This window comes from Schistocerca serialis, chromosome 2 (genome assembly GCF_023864345.2).
Source record: "Schistocerca serialis cubense isolate TAMUIC-IGC-003099 chromosome 2, iqSchSeri2.2, whole genome shotgun sequence".
Taxonomy (NCBI): domain Eukaryota; kingdom Metazoa; phylum Arthropoda; class Insecta; order Orthoptera; family Acrididae; genus Schistocerca; species Schistocerca serialis.
Genome location: NC_064639.1, coordinates 622,700,634 through 622,723,250, shown reverse-complemented (window position 1 = coordinate 622,723,250; position 22,617 = coordinate 622,700,634). Strand labels below are relative to the sequence as shown.

Below are 22,617 nucleotides of genomic sequence, written 5' to 3'. Positions count from 1 at the left end.
AGGTCTTGTTGGCTGGAAGCTCACTTTCCAACAATCTTTATGTTGTGCCTATGTGCAACTCCGAATCTCTGCTGTATGGTGAGTAGCAACTATTCTTTCCTAATATTGTTATATTCTGCCCTGGATTTTCCATTGTTTAAAGTACAAAAACAGTTTCAACAAAATAGAAGAAGGATTGAAGTTCGACAAGTTGTGGGCCTTAGTGCTAGATAGAACAAATGTCACCAACTCTTCTGAACAAGCTCCTTAACATACATAGACTTAACTCCACGATCCTAGTGGGCCTTAGTGCTAAATAGAACAAATGTCACCAACTCTTCTCAACAAGCTCCTTAACATACATTGACTTAAACTCCACGATCCTAGGCAGTAGTCTGATGATGTCATGAACCAACTGTTGTTTGGATACATTCGAACAGTTCAGTGTGCTGAGCTGCTTTCTGAATCATTAAAGCCTCAGATGGTATATGCAGCATTTGAATCGAATTGTTAGGCAGGGAATTATGCCTAGGACCATGGCCTAATGCCCATAGTACAAATATTAGCAATGTCACAAGCACTGGCCATGAAAGCTTGCATTCTGTAACAAAAAATTATTATTTCTTCTGCTGGTATTTCTTTCACTGGCCATGTTGTTTATTCGTCTAGGAAGAATTAAAGATGCTCTACACACACACACACACACACACATACACACACAGAGAGAGAGAGAGAGAGAGAGAGAGAGAGAGAGAGAGAGAGAGTTACTTACTTAATGTACGAAAATAATGCTTATAATACCAGTCTGTTTTCTTTACTTGAACAGTGGTTTAAAAAAGGCAGTGGATATATGACTAGCAGATGACATAATCAACTGAAAAGAGAGTTGCAGTTTAGCCAGTATGCCAATTCCAAACACATCTCTTATAAGATTCCATAAGAATTTTCTTTATGAGTCTTTACCACCTCACAATTTGAATGACCAACTATCTGTCACATAATCATTATGGATTTGCATCTTCCTGGTAGTAATTTTGTTTATGAATGACACTTACTGCATGTTTTATGTAACTTTGTAGATTAGATTATGTCAGATGGAATAAATATGTCCAATGATACATTCAAAAGTCAGTCAAAATGCAGGAAGAAAAAGTAATAATGTCCCAGATGTACTCCCATAAGATTTTGAAACAATGTATTTGATGGGAAAGCTCCAACAAGCAAGCCAATTCTGTGAAGTCAGTTCTTCAGTAGAAACTACCCATTAAAAAGAATTGCTCCCATCTAGAATGATGTCTTTCCTCGGTAAACTGTATTTGCTTGTGGTGATAGAGATACGAGACCTGTTCATTAGTACTGCTCATGTCAATATCAGCATGAAAATGTTGTGAACTGGGAAGTGTGAAGTAGCAAATACTGGGCTAAAATGTTCATATTAACATTAAATACATGCTGCTATGGCGAAAATGGAAATAACTGCCACTTTAGTTTACACATATCATTGTTTAAATGAATACGTAGTTATATCAACTGTTAATTTTACAAAGGTGGTTTGAAAAGTTCTCGGAATGGAATAGAAAAAAAGTACGTACATCACTGAAACTTTTTTATTTTTCAATGTAGTCTGTAGGTTAATGCACTTGGTACAACGATGTTCCAGTGCCTTGATCCCATCTCCGAAATGAGTTTTCTCCAGGCCTGCAAAAATAGTTGTCAACTCTGGCTATCAATTCTTCGTTTGAAGTGAATCTTCGTCCACCAAGAAAAATTTCCCATTTTGCGAAGAGATGGAAGTCTGACAGAGCCATATCAGGTGAATAAGGCAGCTGTGGCAACAATTCATGCCTTAGTTCTTGTAATTTTGCCATGGCAATGGCACATGTGTGTGGTTGCGCTTCAGAAGTCGCAGCACCCATCTTGCAGGTGATTTTTTCATTTCTAATTCTTCAGTTGAAATGTGATATACCCTTTCAAGTGACATCTGGCAAGCATGAGCAATTTCACGCACTTTCAATCAGTGATCCTCCATGACCATTTTGCAATGATTTCTAGAGTAGTGACACATCTTCACTGACCACTGCATGCATGATCATCTAAGCTCTCCCGAGCAAATTTAAATTCATTTGTCCACTGGCAGTAGTTGAATATGAAGGAGCAGAATCCCCCAGTGTATTCTGGAAATTGGCATGAATGTTCTTTGCTTTCATACCTTCCTTTATGAAGTACTTATCACTGTTCGAATCTCGACTTTTTCCATCTTCACAAATCACTACGCAGGAACAACAACAGAGCCACGTCACCACCACAGCACTCTTCCAAGAGCACTGATGTGGCATGTGTTTACAGGCAACAGTCCAATGAATATCAAGTGAACAACTCATTGCACTATTGCTGACCTCTTGTGGTGATTGCGAGAACTTTTCAAATCACCCTCGTAATAATATCCCCTATTATTGGTTCTGTAAAATTTTGTTTCCCTCTTTTCAGCAGCCAAAGGATGATGTCACTGTGGCAATGGCTAAGAAGAAAGGTAAGTATTCTGTTTGCTTCTGGTTGAATAATGTCCAAATTTAACTTAAGCTACAGATGAATTAGTTACTTCAGTAACAAATAGCTTCCTCTCTCACTTTTTCTACAACTTAAACTAACTAGTATATACAAATATACAGGCCATTTTACAATTTCTATTACAGGCTTTTACGGGTAGTAGAGGGGAATTAGTAGATGAAATTTTGTTTGGGAACCCCTGTCAGGAAATGTACCATTTGGATGTAACATAATTTTGAAGTACATGAATAAATGGTGTGTGTTATTCTTTTGTCAATGAAGACTGTGGCCTAAAGAATACATATTGTCTTGTAATTGTGCCTATCTGCAACTTAGCTTGTTATCTTTACGGTAAGTGGCAATCTATCATCTCCCGCATTGTTAATCGACATTCTCGTAAGCCATGAGTGCAGTCTGTCTGTGGAGCACCACAGCCAACCCTCCCGGTTGTGAATGTACCAGTTCCTTGCAACTGTTGTCGTAGCTAGATGGAAATGGTAAATAAATAACTTCAAAAATACTATATGGACTGACAATGGCACCCGCCTCTCGGTTTGTGTGTATGCCATGAAGTGGAGAGCTGGAAGTGACCCAGTCATCAAATTTATTTTAAATCCAAACAGTAAATTTCTAGGCATGAGTTCCGTATCAAAACTTTATCTACTAAGTCCCCTCTACAAATTCCATGAGCCTGTACTAGAAATTATGGAACGCACATACACTGATCAGCCAGAACATTATGACCATCTACCCAACAGCCCGTCTGTCCACCTTTGGCACAGATGACAGCAGCGACCTGTCATGGCATGGAAGCAGTTGACCTTGGTAGGTGGCTGGAGGGAGTTAGCATCACATCTGCACACACAAGTCACCTAATTCCCCTAAATTCTGGGAGGGGGAGGGGGGTGATGAGCTCTGCCACCACATTCAATCACATCCCAGATGTGTTCGATCGGGTTCAGGTCTGACGAGTTGCAGGGGGGTGGGGTTGTATGGGGTAGGGTAGTGCATCAATTGGAACTTGCCACTGTGTTCCTCAAACCACTCACCACTCCATTACACCCCTGGACTTTCGACATGGTGCATTTATCTTATTAAAAAATACCACTGCCATAGGGAATCATGTTCGTCATGAAAGGGTGTACCTGGTCTGCAATCTGTGTATTAGACTCCATGGCCATCATTGTGCCTTGCATGCTGCACTGGACCAATGGAGGCCCCACGTGAATGTTTCGCAGAGCATAATGGAGCTGCCACCAGCTTGTCTCTGTCCCGCTGTACAGGTGTTGAGGACCGGTTCCCTTGGAAGATAATGGAGAGTCATGCCCTCCCATTGGCATGATGAAGAAATTATCAGAATCCATCAGACCATGCGATGCTCTGCCACTGCACTAACGTCCAGTGCCAATGGTCACATGCCCATTTCATTCATAGTTGCCAGTGTTGTGGTATTAACATTGGCACATTGTAGCCTTTCGAGTATATCCGCATAAATTTTAGAACCACTCAGCCTTCTACCATCTCGAACAAACAACATTTTAAATGTAAGTGTGAGAGACCCTATTTACTGCACATCACCTGTCTGTGTGTGCAGGTTTGAAGTTTATCGTGAGACAACTGTAGACACGGTGGTCAAACGGCACCATCAAGTGTTTGCCAGTCACACCATGGAAGCTATAGGGAAAGAACAAGGAATGTTTATGTATCCAGTGCTGTTCTGTAACTTTGACGATGTTAGTGACAAAAGAGCAATGGAATTGGAAAAAGACTTTTAATTAATGTTCGTTTTGGACATGGAGAGGATAAGGCGTGTGTTCAGACTCAGAATGGGAATGGACTTGGGTTTTAAACCAACCGTTTCTTATGTGCAAATGAACTCTGTTTCTAACTTTTGGACATTCGAAGAGACTTACTTGATAGTGTTTGTTTGTGTGAAGAATGTGTTTTGTAAAAGTTTGATGTTCAAATATATAGTGTGAAGTGAAGCAAAGAAACTGTGTACGTGTGCTTTTTTTTTATATAAGTATGAAGAGTCTTGAGAAATTCCTGTTCCTAGCAGGTATACTTTGGAGAAGAAGAGAAAAGGAGGTTACAGCAGCAAGCTAACCAACAAGGAAAGTCAACTGACCATCTCAAGTAAGTCGTATCATTAAAGAAGTGGGAGTTTACACACATACTTCACCACTTCAAGTCATCCAAAGCATTAGAACGTGTTGACCTGTGTGAAAGGACAGAAGAAAACTGACAAAAACGAGATAAGAAGTTATTATGTGTTGCCATAGCAACCAAGCATAACAAGACCAAAGAACCAGTTCACAGAATTGGATTCTGCCTAAAAATTCAAATGGTGAAAAATTAGTAAATGCAAAAAAAGGGAAGACGTAAGAAAGTAATAATGTTAAAGGAACGGGGAGAAGACCTCGACTTATTAGACTAAGAAGAGATATACCGGGAACTATTCAACTAAGAAGATCCGGTGGGGAGTAGACAGCTCTCACATGCATTGCAAGGACGCAGATGTGGCAAACAACATCCGATGCCTCCTGCACCAGTTGCTGTCCACCAGTGCTGACCTGCTTCCACATCCACTCACCAACACCTACGTAGAAATCAACAATCGATGCCACCAGCACCAGTTGCTGCCAACGCAGCCTAAACTCTACGCCGGCTGAGTGTAAAACAGAGCTTTATTGTTTTAGTACAAACTAGTGAGAACTGTTAAGTGAACAATATTACTGTAGTTATTATACTCAGTGTTGAATTTTTTTTTAATGATTACTAGGTATAAAGCTAATAAGAATATGGATAACTTAGGGCAAATGGAAAAAACTCAAGAAGCAGCTATGGCTATGAGAGTCAGTAGAGAAATGGCAGACTGGTCTGAGTTGGTAAACCTAATCAAAGCTCAAAATGCTAAATTAGATGCACAGGGTGCAGATTCAGTGGCATTAAGAAAGGAACTAAATGATAAACTAGAAGCCCAGAGTTTACAATTAAATGAAGCTTCTATATGTTCAGAATGAAACTCTAAAGAAAGAACTAGGTTCAGTAAATTCTCAATCATATTTGCTAAATGCCAAAGTAGAATCGCAAAACAAAGAATTTGGTAATTTATGTGAAAGCATGCGGGCTTTAAAGACTGAATTTGATGATTTAAATAATAAAGTAAAGGATTTGGAATTAGAATTAAAGATGAAGTAACTAACTCTTTAAACCTCCATGTAAATCAACTGTTCACTGACTTTATTCAGAAAAAGAATCCAGGGTTTGACAAAGAAATTAGATTTTGATGTTGAGGAAAAACGTAATATGGTCAAATCTTAAATAAATGAAAAGTTAGGCTCATTTGAAAATAAGTTTGATGTTGTAAAGCAAGGGTTGCACACTTTAAAAGAGTGCGTCGACAAGCAAGATAGGTTAATGCCAATAATCCAATCGCAAATTACAGGCGTTAAATCACAAGTAGATAAGGTAAAAAGAAACTTTAAAGAGAAACTAGTGAATTCAGACATTATAAATGTAAGTAGTTTGGAGGAACAAGTGGAGGAAAATGATAGATCGAAAAGTTGCCCCGAGAGTAACCTACGGGAACGTATCGCCTACTGTTTCTTCCGAACTTTCAGATACATGAAAGGTTATAGATGACTTCTGGAAAGAATTCAAACTTACCCAGGACAATGTGGAAAAATGGACAACTTCACCGAATGTTGTGTTAACTAGTGAAGTAGTTACTGATTTGCAATGGGGAGTGAATTCAGGGTTATCGAGACAATTCCCTAAGTTTAAGTCGGACGGGGATGTACATGCAACTCATTTTTTGAAAAGATTCAATCAAGCTTTGTTAAAGAACTGGGAAGATTCTAAGAAAATTGAATTTGCTGTGGGGTACCTTTTAGGGGAAGCCTCAGAATGGGGTATTGTAAATATTGAGAACTTTTCTTCTTGGGGAGACTTCCAGAAGAAATATAAAGTGAAATACTGGTTGCCTAGTGCACAAGAGAAGTTAATATCAGATTTGTGGGACCCAAAATATTACAATAATACATGGGGTACTATGAGAAAATATTTCGAATGGCATTTAACACGGGCGAAGTATTTAGATAAACCAATGTAGGAAGAGGGATTGGCTAGAATTTTAAGTAGATTTTTACCCAACTATGCAAGGAAAGACATCTTGTGTAGTGGCTGGAAAATGGTTGGAGAATTGTTATCTTTCGTTGGTGCTCTAGATGCCATAAATAAAGACCATAATGAAACTCCACAGCAAGGGGAAAATCCGAATTACAAAAGGAATAGTGGTAATAATTGAAAAAAAAAAAAAAAAAAAACATGAGGCTAACCTAGCTAGAGTACACCAATGCAACAGAAAAAATGGTAGTGACAATTATCAAAAGAAACATCCGCCTTCGAATTTAGGTCCAGTAACTTTTCAGGAATTTGTACCAAGTAGCAGTAGAACACAAAGTGGTAAGGTAGTTTCTAGATTCGGCAACCAACCTGTGATTACTGATAATGAGGAAACCGTAGTGTGATCTGGATCCAGGGCCGGGGCCCAGGTCGTAGAGATACACTAGGAGTCCTAGTTAATGAAAAGTATGTTAATTTCACGCACAAAATATTGACAAAAGAATGGTTACTGCTGGAAGAACAAAACATAATTATCAACAATACACAACCTATAATAGCAGGGACCGTGGAGACTTCTGAAATTAACATATTTAGAGACTCAGGGAGTGAAGTATCACTCACATCTAGCATATTCTTTAACTCATTAAAGACTAAATAATACTAACCGCTGTTACCAGTAACTGGAGTTTACGTAGTCGGTATAACAGGGACGAAAATTAAGGATGTGAAACACGAAACACAAGTGAATTGCAGCATTGGAAATGTATTATTTCATCAAACGCTATTGATAGTAGAAAATATAAATAGAGATGTTTTATTTGGTTTAGATTGGTTATTAGAATTTAAAGTCATCTTAAACTTTGTTTTGGAGAGACAGTGTGACATTGCAACATTGGCATTTATGCATTCCTAAGGCAATGGAAGATGCACTTGTGTGGTATGTTCATACAAGGTATGGATAGTTTGGGATATAAAAGTGTATAGCTCATTTGAACAAGTTTTATTGTTTTAGGAAGCTAGGGCATAAAGTAACACCTTTAATTAGAACCTGTGAAATCTGTCAGAAGATGAAAGAGAATAATACTCATGTTAAGTACAAAACATATCTGATTATTCCTAAGTCGTTACACGATCTCACAACAGCAGATTTTTTTGGACCAAATCCAAAAGAGAAGGGAGGAATGTCACACATCTTGGTTATCATAGAATGTTGGTCAAAGTATGTTAAGCTATATCCCATCAAAAAACCAAATACGCAGACAGTTGTACACTGTTTACAACAATACTTTCTGGAGGTAGGTAAACAAAAATGGTTTCTCACCAATAATGATTTACAGTGTGTGAGTGGCGGATTTAGAGAGTTTCTAGCTTGGGAAGGTATTCATCAAGTACTAATATCCAACTATAACCTGTCCTTGAATCCATGTGAAAGAGTTATGAAAGAAACTGGAAAACTATGGCTTACATACTGCCATGAAAAACATACTTTATGGGCAACGAAAATTAAAGACTGTGAACTTATTCTAAATGAATTATCACATTTGTCAACAGGGTTAACACCTTTAGAAGTAATAGGCAAACCTTTTGTAGTAGAACCTCTAATTAAATGTTTTAATTGCTTGAACAACCAAGTGTCAATTACGAATTGAACCAGGAAATCGTTTCTAAGAATTTAGTTGACAAGGCCTAACAGAGGGTGAGTAAGCATAATGAGAAAGCTGTAGAACTTCAGTACAAGGTCGATGACCTTGTTCTTATAAAACAGTATCTTCAAAGCTCTGCCATGAAGAAAGAAACACAGAAGTTTTTCCAAAAATATGAAGAACCATATCGAGTACAAACGGTAATCCATCCCAAGACATTATTTGTAGTGGATCCTACAACTGGATCAGAAAAGGGGAATTACAATGTGAAAGACGTAAAGTTGAATATCCCCCATGGATGTTAACATTCTGAATTAACGGGTGGAGTGACGATTGTTGGATCCCAAGTTGTTTTCAGTGTTTCTTCCAAAATAGTTTTCCTGCACTGAATTCCCTTCAAATCTTAAACTATTCTGTCATCTGTTTCTGAATTCTTAAACTATCCTATAATCTGATTACCTAGGAAACAAGATATGACTGTAACCCAAGGACTGCCTTAAGAGAACCACGGATAAAAGGTGATCTGTAGACAAAATAAGCTGAATGGGATATTAAGGATCAGGAAAAAAGTAATATCAGGTCAAAATTTGAACAACTGTTATACCATAGTGTATAAATTTTCTACTTTGTACAAAATATTTTATACCTTTTATGAGATGTCATGTAGATGGGAGGGTTTGTATCAGTTTTGGAAAGGGGTGGGTATTGTGGATAACAGCATCGTCTCGAGAACACATAAATCATGACTAACACAAAACACACACCACACCTTTCAAACAACCCTCGCAAACAAGTGTGCCTGATTGTCTGATTCTTCACCATTTGCCGTTTCCATAGCATTGCTAAGATTTCTTTCAGGGACCTCAAGGGTGAAGGTAGGAATGTCCGTTCTGTAGGAGCCGATTTAACACCAAACCACCTTAGACTTCTCTCTCAAGTACTGACGAGGTAAGGATCCAGGGGAAGGGGGGGCGGGGGGGGGGGGGGGGTGGGAGGAGATGAGTTTTCTGTCTTTTGGGCTATCTTCTTTCTCCTCTTCGATCTTAGCAACAATTTCTATTTATTTCTATTCTTACTTCTCATTTGAGGACCTAATAGAGAGAGAGAGAGACAGAGAGAAGAACTATGAACTATGATAATTCTACAATGAGTGTACATAAGAAGGGGGCATGAGTAATGAAAGAGAATATAAGCCAAAGAATGGTAGGATAGAGGGACTTGTATAGCCTAAGTAAACATATTGTCTACTGAATAGTACATCCAGACATGGTATCTGTTACAGGTATAGAAGTTGATGAGTAGAGGAGGACTCTAGGGAGTTGATGAGTAATGAAGAAATGAATGCGAAGTGTAGGATAGATTTGTAGTTTTACCAGAAAATATGTAATTATAGTATACATAGGAATGTATACTGGGGGTAATGAACCGTGAGGACTACTCAGAAAGGATAGGGGGGGGGGGGGGTTGTACTCGGCATTTACTGAATATAAAGGGAAGGTGTACCTACATGGGGATAGAACTACCTGTGACCTACAAAATAGGAATACTGAATAAAGGGGCGTACCTACCAGAATGGAAAGAGGAAGTCCACTCCTATGGTCAACCCACAAGTAAGGTTTAGGTACTGATCCTAGCAGGAGGGGACAGTATAATGACAGAAGTCACTGTTTTATAGGATTATTCTGCTAAGTTTGAATTCTGTGTAACACTAACATTATCACGTTTTAGGTAAGTTTACGAATGTCAAATGGAACACTTTTATTTTGCCCAGAGTTCCTCCAAACTACAGTCTATAAATAATGAGACTATTGAGACTATTAAGAATTAGAGAAGTAGTACAAAGAATTAGAATAAAGAATAAAGTATTCAGGTATCAAGAACACCTGAAGTTTGATTTGGAGTTAAAGAAAGAGACCTCACAATTCCTAAGTAATAATAATGCAGACTGAAATCATAAATAAATGCTTATGTTCTAATTAAAAAAATATTTATAGGTGAAGAAAAGAAAAGAAAAAAAATATATGTGTATAAACCTATGTAATAGATGAATACTACTATAGACACGGTGGTTGAACGGCACCAACAAGTGTTTGCTGGTCGTGCCATGGAAGCCGTGGTGAAAGAACAAGGAATGTTTATGTATTCAGTGCTGTTCTGTAACTTTGATGATGGTAGTGACAAAAGAACAATGGAGTTGGAAAAAGACTTTTAATTAATGTTTGTTTTGGACATGGAGAGTATAAGACGTGTTCAGATTCAGAATGGGAATGGACTTGAGTTTTAAGCCAACCTTTCCTTATGTGTAAATGAACTCTGTTTCTAACATTTGGACATTCGAAGAGACTTACTTGATAGTGTTTGTTTGTGTGAAGAATGAGTTTTGTATAAGTTTGATGTTCAAATATACATTGTGAAGTGAAGCAAAGAAACTGCGTACGTGTGCTTATTTTTATAAGTAGAAAGAGTCTTGAGAAATTCCTGTTCCTAGAAGAAGAGAAAAGGGGGTTGCAGCAGCAAGCTAACCAGCAAGGAAAGTCAGCTGACCATCTCAAGTAAGTCGTATCGTTAAAGAAGTGGAAGTTTACACACATACTTAACCACTTTAAGTTGTCCAAAGCATTAGAACGTGCTTGGGTCATCAGCTGCGGAGGCCCATGGGTTAGCAGTGTTCAGTGCCCTGTGTGTTCAGACACACTTGTACTCTGCCCAGCATTAAACTCTGATGTTAGTTCTGCCACAGTTCACCACCTTTTACCAGTCTGCCCAGCCTATGGCGTCCGACATCTGTAATGAGGAGGGCCACCCAACCCCATGATGTCTGGATGTACTTTCACCTTCATTTCGCCATGTGTTGAAGACACAACAATCCTCAAATACCTGACAAGCCTTGCAATTTCTGAGATGAGATGCTCATGGGGTGAGCCTCTGGGCCATCATAATCTGCCCTCAGTCAAAGTTGGATTGATCACACACCTGTCCCATTCTACACACAGACAGCACGCTCACTGATACTACATGCACCATGCAGGTGTCTGACTGGCAGTCGTTCATCACCAGCTAACACTGCTATCACCTGGACTGGTGTATATCAACAACAGGTCGGTGGTCATAATGTTGTGACTGATCGATGTATGTATGCAGTGTATCTTGAAGAAATAAGAGGCTGACTCAAAGCAAGGTGCAGAGTTTACAGATCTATAAAATTTCTGTCATACTGGCAAAGATAAAAAACCAATAACACTGCAATTTATTTTAAGCAGAAAACGTGTATTGTAACTCTTAGCAGCAGATGCAACTATTATGACCATACCAGTAACAGCTCATTCCAACTGAAGGGAAACTTAAGGCAAATCAAATTACGGCTTATGCCAGCTCACAGTGGAGTTTATGTATGTGATAGTGATGCCCATTTATAAATGTAGAGATATGCACATGACTTCTAATTATAGGCCCATCTTCCTTGATCCCATGATCTCAAAACTATTGTAGAGTAATTTACAGTAGAACATGGAACCATATTTCTGTAACCATTTATTGAACGAAGTGGCACAGTTGTGAAATATTGTATTTGTATTGCGATCCATCCAGATTTAGATTTTCTCTGATTTCCTTAAACTGCCTAAGGAAATGCTGAGGCAGTTACTTTGAAATGGTGTGGTCCAGTTTGAATTGTTCTTTGTCTCTTATGACTTCATTGTTGATGGCATATTAAAACCATTCCTTTCTGAGAATAACATTTTACAAACAGGTCAGGTTGGATTTTGTAAATAGTTCTCTAGACAGGAAACAGACATAATCTCACAGACTCTGTTGTGGTGGAACTAAACAAGAAAATTTTATCCTTTAGCTTCTTCCGTCATGTTGTTAGTCCACTGATTGTATCAACTGTAACATTCTACTGCTATGGTTGTAAGGTTATTTTATTTAGGACACGACCGGTTTTGGGCTCTTATACGCTCATCTTCAATTGTCGTACTGAAAATAGCAAGAGGTGTGAGTCAACTTTTACATGCAACAATACACATGAAAACAAAAAGAAGATTTCATAAAAAATTTAAATAACTACCAGTCGGACTAGATGCTGTGAAACTTTAGTCGATGCCAAAGTGACTCCAGACAGTACTACAGATGACTGGCTGCCTAGAGAAATATGCCAAGAATACCAGGAAACTTACTCTTGGTGCTGTGACTTCACAAGCCGTGGTGGACGAGTGCAAGATGCAGTTTGCTACCAGCGAGCACAGAGCATACAGTAGCGTATGTGAAACAGGAAATAAAACTGGTACACCAGAGTGACAAGAGTACTGCCATCTGTTGATGAGAAGAAGAATGTGGGGCCACTAGCCCAGTCGTAAACAATTTGATATAATAGCAATTTTGAACAGAATGATTGCCTCCATACCAACTAACAAGGATTCTATGGGGGGGGGGGGGGGGGGGGGGGGGGTTGGCGAAAGTCTTGCAAAACCAACTAACACTTTTCTCACACGATGTTCTGAATGGCAAGGTTCAAGATAACCAGATGGATGTAGTATTTCATCACTCCCAAAAAGCATTTGATTCATTACCACACCAACATTTATTAATGATAGTAACATTCATATGGGTATTTCTTGGTAGGGAAGACACATATGTTATTTTAGATAGTGTCTACAGACCTAAGAATATGTACGAAGGCTATTCAGAAAGTAGGAACCATTTTGGCATTAAAAAAAAACTAAATACAAGAAATACATTTTATTATACAGGGTGATTCAAAAAGAATACCACAACTTTAAAAATGTGTATTTAATGAAAGAAACATAATATAACCTTCTGTTCTACATCATTACAAAGAGTATTTAAAAAGGTTTTTTTTTCACTCAAAAACAAGTTCAGAGATGTTCAATATGGCCCCCTCCAGACACTCGAGCAATATCAACCCGATACTCCAACTCGTTCCACACTCTCTGTAGCATATCAGGCGTAACAGTTTGGATAGCTGCTGTTATTTCTCGTTTGAAATCATCAATGGTGGCTGGGAGAGGTGGCCGAAACACCATATCCTTAACATACCCCCATAAGAAAAAATCACAGGGGGTAAGATCAGGGCTTCTTGGAGGCCAGTGATGAAGTGCTCTGTCACGGGCTGCCTGGCGGCCGATCCATCGCCTCGGGTAGTTGACGTTCAGGTAGTTACGGACAGATAAGTGCCAATGTGGTGGCGCTCCATCCTGCTGAAATATGAATTGTTGTGCTTCTTGTTCGAGCTGAGGGAACAGCCAATTCTCTAACATCTCCACATACTGTAGTCCAGTTACAGTAGCACCTTCGAAGAAAAAGGGACCAAAAACTTTATTGTCTGAAATGGCACAGAAAACGTTCACATTAGGCGAGTCACTGAGTCAACTCATACTGAGTTGTTTCCCGCGGATTCTCAGTGCCCCATATACAGACATTGTGACAGTTGACTTTCGCGTTAGTGTGGAAAGTTGCTTCATCACTAAACACAATCTTTGAAACAAAAGATTCATCTGTTTCGCCTAGTCAACAGCGCCTCAAGCTGAACTAAATGAAACTCTATAGCTCCCTTAATTCGCCGACAGATAGTGCTTAGCTCTGCCTTTTGTCGTTGCAGAGTTTTAAATTCCTAAAGTTGTGGTATTCTTTTTGAATCACCCTGTATACATCTGAAAGAGCGACTGACATACTACTTTTCCATACAGTCACCAAACACATTGAGGCACTTATCATACTGGTGGACAAGCTTTGAAAGACCTTTGTCTTAAAATTCTTCCGCATGAGTCTTCAGCCAGCGAGTTACACCCACCTGGCGTTCCGCGTCAACATCAAAGTGCTGCGTTGCAAGCCAGTTCTTCATCTTGGTGATATACTCTTTCTATGTGGTCAATCAATAAACTATTCTCCCTACCTATTTCAATAACAAGCAACAAACAATCAGTTATCTTTAATGGTAATGATAAGGGAAATGATTAATTCCCCCCAACACTCCACTTTAGATTTTGGATTTATTGCCACACCCTTCAGTGTAAACCACAGAACAAGCAAGTGTGACAATGAGAGAATATTTACTCTAGTAATATTTGCTATCTAACTTAAGAATTACTTAATAAACAAAAGGAATCTAAAATTATTCTATATAATTTTTTAAGACCATAAACAATAAAGATCAATGGTTAATAAGGTCCCATAAACTTCTGAATGAAGTCAGTAGGTGACATAGGGGATAATCAGACGTACATTAAATGTTACACCATTAAGGACGACCACTCATTAAGAATTATAACCTCAAATAAAAGAAGATTCATGTAAAGCAATTAACATCAATAGCAAATAATTAAGTCAAGTCTCTACAAATGTATCAAAACCAAATCTTTCAGTTCTATAACAATATTGTATTGTGGAATACGCCAGATTACCAACACAGAAGGCTAAATTTTACCGAACAGCAGTTTCTCCAAACCTAGAACTATCTTAATAGTGGTCAATACTTACGTTATCCAGAACTACTCTAACTCGCCTTTCTTGGGCATAACGGGGGAGTAGATAATTAACCTCTTTATTTCATTCTCCTGGAACATTGAGCGGAAATAGACACTCGGGCAACTATTACCCCAACGTGGCTCGGGAAAGAGGATGGCTCCACCAGGAGGAGAAAACATTTACCCGAACTAGAAAGGGAACTCGTCTAACATGAGCCACTAGGTTGGACGAAAACCAGTTGGCGATTTTTAATCATTAACCAAAGCTTGCTGGGCAGTGGTCGAAAATTACAGAGGCAAAGGTAGCTTTATTTGTGCTCACAAGAATTGATAACTTCTGCAAATAAGATTCTGGTAGAGCTACGGCCGTAGTATCAATACGGGACTTCAGAGCTGAGGAGAGCAATTCAGCAACGGTCTCTACCCAATAGGCCCAACATTTCAGACAGTCCGAGCAACCAACATCAGTTGTGGCTAGGCGGATTACCAAATAGAAACTCTAGCACTACCTTAAATGTAGTGAAATAGAGCACTTCAATGCCGCGGGGACTAAACTCCTTAACATAGAATATATACACAATAACAATGACTAAAGTTAAATAAGCCTACGTATTAAAACAGATATTGGCGAATATTAACATAATCTCGCATTTCAGACATCCATGAAATTAATTGGCTCGATCTCTCCGCCAGACAGTACAAGGTTATTAAACATTTTACAACATGCTTATCCAAACAGTGACCTACGCTGGCTTTGGGAAAACAATGGCTTGCAGAAGGACCACAGCCAAAAAATTTTCTTTTGCTGACTAATCTTCTCCAGAGTCTTAGTCACCCCCAAGTGCCCCTCATAACAGAGTTATGAAAATACTGGAAAATGGGGTTCACCAACAGCTGAGGAAGACAAATTTTGGACTGGCCGGTCTTAAACCAACATGCTTACATAAGATACCTTTACTTAAACTGTATCACAGAATGTTCTTACCAGAAAGGAGGGCCTCCCTTATGGGAGCCCAGCTAGGATCTTCGTGTTGTTTACTAGCAATGTCAACAAACAATGCTGGGATTTCACCAAGAACACTTCCTACAATTAATTGATTGTGACCCTGTAGCTCTTCTTGCTCATGATTAAACACATGGCTGAGAGCGTCCGCGACCTGGTTATCAACTCCACATATGTGCCTGACCTGGAACCGAAATGCTGAAATTCGCACCGCCCAACGTGCGATACGTCCAGTCTTTGTAGGATGAGCCAGCACCCAACTCAAGGCTGGATTATCTGTTTCCAAACAAAATTCTTGATGCTCCAGGTAAAATTTAAACCTCCCCAGAACAAAGAGGACGGCCAAGGCTTCCAATTCATAGGTGGAATATTTGTTCTCAGTCTCAGAAAGGCAACGCAAAGCATAGGTGACAGGACGTCTATCCCCATCAGCTTCCTGTGTGAGTATGACAGCCATGATTTGATCCAGTAATGAATCACCATGTTTGCATTAGGCCTCCAGAAATGTCAACATTGCCCCATTTCACCATTCTTTATGATGATCTATAAGCATTTCGGGCACCCATTGTGCACAAAATTTGTGGTAGCCCAGCTTTTGAGTGACAATTTCAATCAACAAAGTCCGTGAAACTTGTGGAAAAGAAAGCGAAAGCTCCATTGTTGTGAAATGATGGTTTCCACGAATTGTTTCATCAACTTTAGCGACAAGATCGTCAGTCAGAATGCTTGGGCGTCCTCTCTTCTCTTCATCACGAATATTGGTTCAGCCAGTTTTATACCGAATGCACCATTTCCGGATGGAACATTCACTCATTACATTGTTTCTGTACACTTTGCACAGTTCACAATAAATTTCTATAGGTTTTAGGTTTTTTGCCAACAAAAACTGTGTCACAGACCGCACTTCACTACTGGTGGGATCTTCAATTGCAGTGCACCTTTCAAATTCGAATATTGAAAAAAACCAGATGTGCAGAAATGTTCCTGCTGTCACAGATGGATGCCAACTGAGCTGCCGAGCATGCACGTACCAAAACATACATGATCAGCGCACGCCTAGCGGCATCAGATGGAAACGTTCCGTACTTTCTGAATAGCCCTCATAAAATAGTGGAAAGGCAGCCATTCACCTACAGTGAACTGATGTGTGGAGCTTAGAAGCACGCTATTCATACTAGCTTTCAAATTCTTGCTCTTTTTTTCTACTAAACGTATACACATTCACACACACAACCCATGGCTACAGAAGTTGCATGTGAATGTGTGTACTTATACTACAGAAAGAGCAAGAACTTGAAATATAGTGTAAATAGTGTTTGCTGTTATGTGTTTCTATGAACCACACATGAGTCTGCTATAGGTAAGTGGTTGCCTTTCCCTTATTTTATGTACTTTTATGTTTAGGAATTTCTGTTATTACTTGACAGGTGTAAAAGGAATTTCAGATGTGTCTCAGAAAGAGTGTTGAGATATTCTTTGTATACTTCCTCCTCCTTCTCCTCCTCCTCCTCCTCCTCCTCCTACTTCAGCACTACACCCCTTTATCAGCTTTGGTCTCATCAACAATGTACCTCCCTTCATCTCTGTACTCTGCTGTTCTCTTCTATCTTCAGATCTCCATCTTGGTAATATCAGCCAACACGTTGTCTAGTCATCTTGCTATCGCTCAGCCCGTAGTTCTGGTGGTATACAGTCTGTCTTTCATTATTAATGCGCACATCCTGTCATCTGCCATCCATTCCATACATCCTAACCAGTGAGTGCTGAGATTTAATAAATCTCCCTTGTGAAAGCTGTTGTATCTCATGGTTGTATCTTACTCTACAGCCCCCTGTCTCTCTCACAGACCCATACATTTTCACAGGTTTTTCTTTCAGATGTCCTTAGGTTCTTTCTGTCTCTTTATTTTGCCACACACATTTATTCCCCTAAAAACAGGTCATACAAGCTAATAATATACTCTCAACTATAAATTCACAAATTGAGCAATTTGTAAAATAAGGGGAAGTTGACAACTCACTGTAGCAGGTCGATGGGTGGAGCACAGAAACATGTTACAGAAAACAGCATTCATATTAGCTTTTGAGCAATAGTTCTTTTTGTAGCACAAGATTGCTGATGCTGTTATTAGATAGTTCTTACATACCTGTAAGTTAGCTTAATAAGCAATATTTCCTGCTTTTATATATTGCCTCATGTTGTTATGACTGGTTAAAAGAATTCAAAAATAGTGAAAGCAACTGACATCTTCAAAACAATAGATCATCATTGTATGTGGTGTTCTAGCATTAGAATGTTGTGCTGTTTCCATTTCCAGTAAGAAAAATTTTCGCTTCTTCCACTTTTATTATTTCATACATTTCCTTTAAGATGTTTATATCTCTTGACACAGATGCAATATCATATACATATGCTCATATATGAATGGATTTCATCCTTACTGTACCTTCCTTACCTATTTTTTGTGTCGGACCGTGCAGTGCTAAGTTAAACAGAACTGCAGAGAGACCATCACTGTGTTTCTCACCCCATTTGTAAAATTAAAATTCTTAGTCATTTTGTTATACATCTTTAGTTTTGCCTTCATGTCTTCATTGGTAACACATCTAGCCTTCCTAGCTGATCACAGATGCCCATTTCTTTTAGTACTTTGCATAATGCCGGCCTGTTAACACTATCAAAAGCTTGATTAAAATCAACATCAGTAATTGGGTATCTGTGTCACATTTATAAAATTTTCCATTATTTGTCTAATAACAAACGTGTGCTCAGAAATGCCCCCATTTAGCTGGAAACCCTGCTGGTGTTCTCCAAGGATATTTTTAGTGCACCTTTTCATCGTTTCATTCAGCACCCCTGAAAATATCTCATAGGCTGTAAACAATAAAGTCAAGCCTCTATATTTTTCACCTAACTTTCCTCCTTTCTTAATTATAGGTCAGACTATTCCACTTTTCCAGCCCTCTGGGATGCTTTCACATTCCTGTATGTTATTTATTAGGGCATGCATTTGGCAACCAAATTTTGTAAGTTCTGACGCTATCCCCTCTCATCAGGAGCGCATCTCTTTTCCTATTTGTGTTTCATCACCTCCAACTCTTGCACTGTTGGTCTTTATGCTTCTCTTCTCTGTCTCTACGTTCACCTTCTTAACTCATCAAGCCACATTCCTAGATGTCAATCTCCACCTCTCATAAACATGTCTGTCCATATCGAGTGCACAAACCTCGAATAGTGCCTCCAGTTTGGCAGCTGTCACCCGTTTCATGTTAAAAAGTCTCTTCCTTACAGCCTTGCCATCCATGGATACTGCGTCTACAGGAGCTGTTGAAGTGTACTGATAACCTTATAAGAGCCTTTGCTAACAGACAATATCCTACCCAGCTCATCTGTAAACAAATCTCCTGTGCCATCTGTTCCTCTGACACTAGTGAACCTGTTGACCAGCCTCTGACCATCACTCCTCTGATTACCCAGTATCACTCTGGTCTTGAAAAACTCAACCACATCCTCCACCAGGGCTTTGACCACCTCTCATCTTGTCCTGATGTGAGGGATATCCCTCCCAAAATTCTACTCACACACCCTAAGTAGTGCCCCACTGCCCACCCAACCTACAGAATATTCTTATCCATCCCTATTCCAATCCTGCTTCCAATCTTGCCCCCCGAGGGTCTTTCCCCTGTGGTCAGGCCAGGTACAAGAGCTGTCCCATATGACTACCCATCACCTCCTACCTCTGTTCAGATGAGCAAGTGCACCCAGCCCCTCATATGATGAGGATGATGTTTGCTTTATAGGGCATGCTACTGCACAGCCATCAGCGCCCATACGCATTCCCAATCTGTGCACAGTCCAGTCTAGCCACTTTCATGAATGATGAGGTCAACACAAACATGCAGTCCCCAGGCAGAGAAAATCCCCAACCCACCCAGAAATCGAACCTGGGACCCTGTGATCCAGAGGTAGCAATGCTAGCCACTAGGCCACAAGCTGCCGACTATCCCCTCAGGTAAGCATTTAAGAGCCCATGTTAACTAGACATTTTTCCTTGTTATAGTCCACACTACTGCCTCTGAAAGTTGCCTGCCCTACAGTCTTAGCAACAGCATTACCAATACATGTATTCCACTGTCAAAGGTATGAAACGTCTTCGCTTATAACTTTCATTTGTTTCCAGTAGAAGAACCCTTACATCAGATTGATGCATTTATTCTTCTCCATCATCTCAGAAAGTTTAAATCAAAAAATGGAAAATCGAGGATGGAATAATATTATCCTTAAAAGTTTGTAACATTATCACAGAATCACCCTGTAGATGCACACATTTACAGATGCCGGCATCTATAAGTTTGACATTCTGTAAAGTCGCTGGATGGCATTTCTGGATGTGACTTCCAATGTAAAACTTGATCTACTAAGTTCCCTTTACAACCTCTGTAAGTGTGTGACGTGAATTGTGAAACACCCTATATGTGTGATACCCACAGTGAACATGTTACCAAAGGTCACGCAAATTTCTTATCCAGTTTACTTTAAAAATTTTGTGATGCTCAAATGAACATTTGTATGGACATAATTCCAACAAACAAGACTCAAGGTCAGACAGAGGGTATGAGGGGAAGAGGAGATTGACAGAAAAGGGGGGAGGAATTGGACATAGAGATGGGAAAGGGGGAAATGAACATAGAGAGGGGAAGGAGGAGATGTAGAGAGAGAGGACGTGAGGAGGAGATGGTCAGGGAGAACAAGGAGAAGGGGAGAAGGTGGTGGACATTAAGAGGGGGGACATCACAAGGAGATAGACAGAGAGGAAGGAGATACAGATTTATAGCCAATTCCCATACATATTTAGCAATTGCGAAGCATTACCGATTTCGTTAGTGCTTATATCAATCATTATTTTTTTTTAAAGATTGTTAACAATATACAGCTCTATAGTGTAGGCTGTAGTTTATTTATTTAGGATTTTGTTATAATTTTTTTTTCATTTTTATTAATCTCATCAGAAATCAGGGTTATTGAATATTAGTTTTTCCCATGTTTGTGATGTGTTATAGCAACAGAAGCATGACCACATCAAAAAATTGTACATAAGAAACTTGTGTTGTAATAAAAAAAGTGAATAAATAAATATTACTAAATATGCATATGAAAACACTCTTTAAACTGATACAACATGATTGTGCTACTAGAAATGTTCCGCAGGACATCCGACTTCACTTAGTTTCTTACTTCTTCAATTGTAGCTGCAGGCGGCAGACTCCGGGAACACCGACGCTTGTCATAATCAAGAAAATCTTCCTTATATGTTCCTTCACTTACTTCAATAAATAAAAAATACTTGATACTGTTTTTCCATATAATATTATTCTTGCACACATGTGATACATAGAGCTTGCAATACTTCATATCTAAAGTCGCACATCTTCATCATCCTTCTGCATATGAAACAGTGTAAGAGTAAAAAACAAAATCGTGTACTAATAATTGAATGAAATTCAAGCTTTCGCAACCAACGGTTGCTTCATTAGGAAAGAGGGAAGGAGAGGGAAAGACGAAAGGATGTGGGTTTTAAGGGAGAGGGTAAGGAGTCATTCCAATCCCAGGAGCAGAAAGACTTACCTTAGGGGGAAAAAAGGACAGGTATGCACTCGCACACACACACACACATATCCATCCGCACATATACAGACACAAGCAGACATATGTAAAGGCGTCTGTCGATGAGGTACATACCGGCTTTAACAATTATAGTTCACTTGTTAATATCTCAACATTGTGAGCCACGATACTCAGAAGTTATTTCATTGCACACACATGTTCATGTCACCACACTTGACCGTGAACTTGTTGGAAGACACATATAGTCATCCAAAACAATGTATAAATTGCTTGTATTTAAAGTTCATTTCTTCATATAGAGTTTGGTTTCCAATGAAAATTCATACAAGTATTGAGTTACGACAATATACATAATATGATAGCTTATACCCATGGCTGACATTCCATCCATCGCTTATATTATGAAAATAAATTTCTGAAGTTCTAAAATGTCATAAAATTTTGATTAACTGTTTTCTGTTACTACAGTTGGTTTGTTAATTTCAACTTTTCTTCGTTCACATCTCATGTACAAATTAATTACATATCACATTATTATGACTCATTATGATGCATATATGTTTCATTTTATAGATAGGCTTTTATTACTTATGTGGGAGATCATTTCCTCCTTAGGTAGAAGAGGGAGAAAAACATTGAAAATAGGACTAAAACATTGCGGATTGCTGGCCTAGTTATGCTTGGCACCGCCTCCTTTGTTTGGGAGGGAAAAAGGGTAATACTCATCTACTGGTTCCAGGATTTATGAGTAAATGTTGCTCGTACAATGATGGACTAGCTGCCAAGGAACTTTTGCTTCATTGAAATAATGTCTACCGACTAATCATCCAAGTAGTATCATGTCGTTTCTTCATGTTTTAGTGTTGTGTACTTCAATTCACCTGTAGCTTAGTGTGAACCATGATGTTTTAACCATTGTAGACTTATCTTTCTCAAATACCTGGAAATATCATTATTCAAGCTTTCATGTGACATGATAAAAATTAACTGGTTTTTTTAAAACCTCATGCTTAAATGTGTATGTGCACTCTACAGTGAATAGGTACTGATAATTGTCATGGAGACACACTGCGATTATGCATATTTCATTTTTAATCTGCCTTATGATCCTTGTATAAATATCCTTATAGCTAAATTTGCTTACTCAATGTGTGGCCTGTTTCTTCATTTGATACCTGCTACTCTCAATGTAATTCTCTTCTTCTGCGCT

The 22,617-nt window shown here is 39.0% G+C and overlaps 1 protein-coding gene across 1 annotated transcript in view; it reads left to right on the top strand.

Moving 5' to 3' along the window:
• Positions 1-22,617, top strand: part of LOC126456290 (nuclear migration and anchoring protein unc-84-like) — a 227,512-nt gene that overhangs the window by 100,785 nt on the left and 104,110 nt on the right. The window contains exon 6 of the mRNA XM_050092041.1: positions 2,470-2,509. Within this exon, the coding sequence (XP_049947998.1) occupies positions 2,470-2,509 (40 nt within the window). The remainder of the gene's footprint in view (positions 1-2,469; positions 2,510-22,617) is intronic.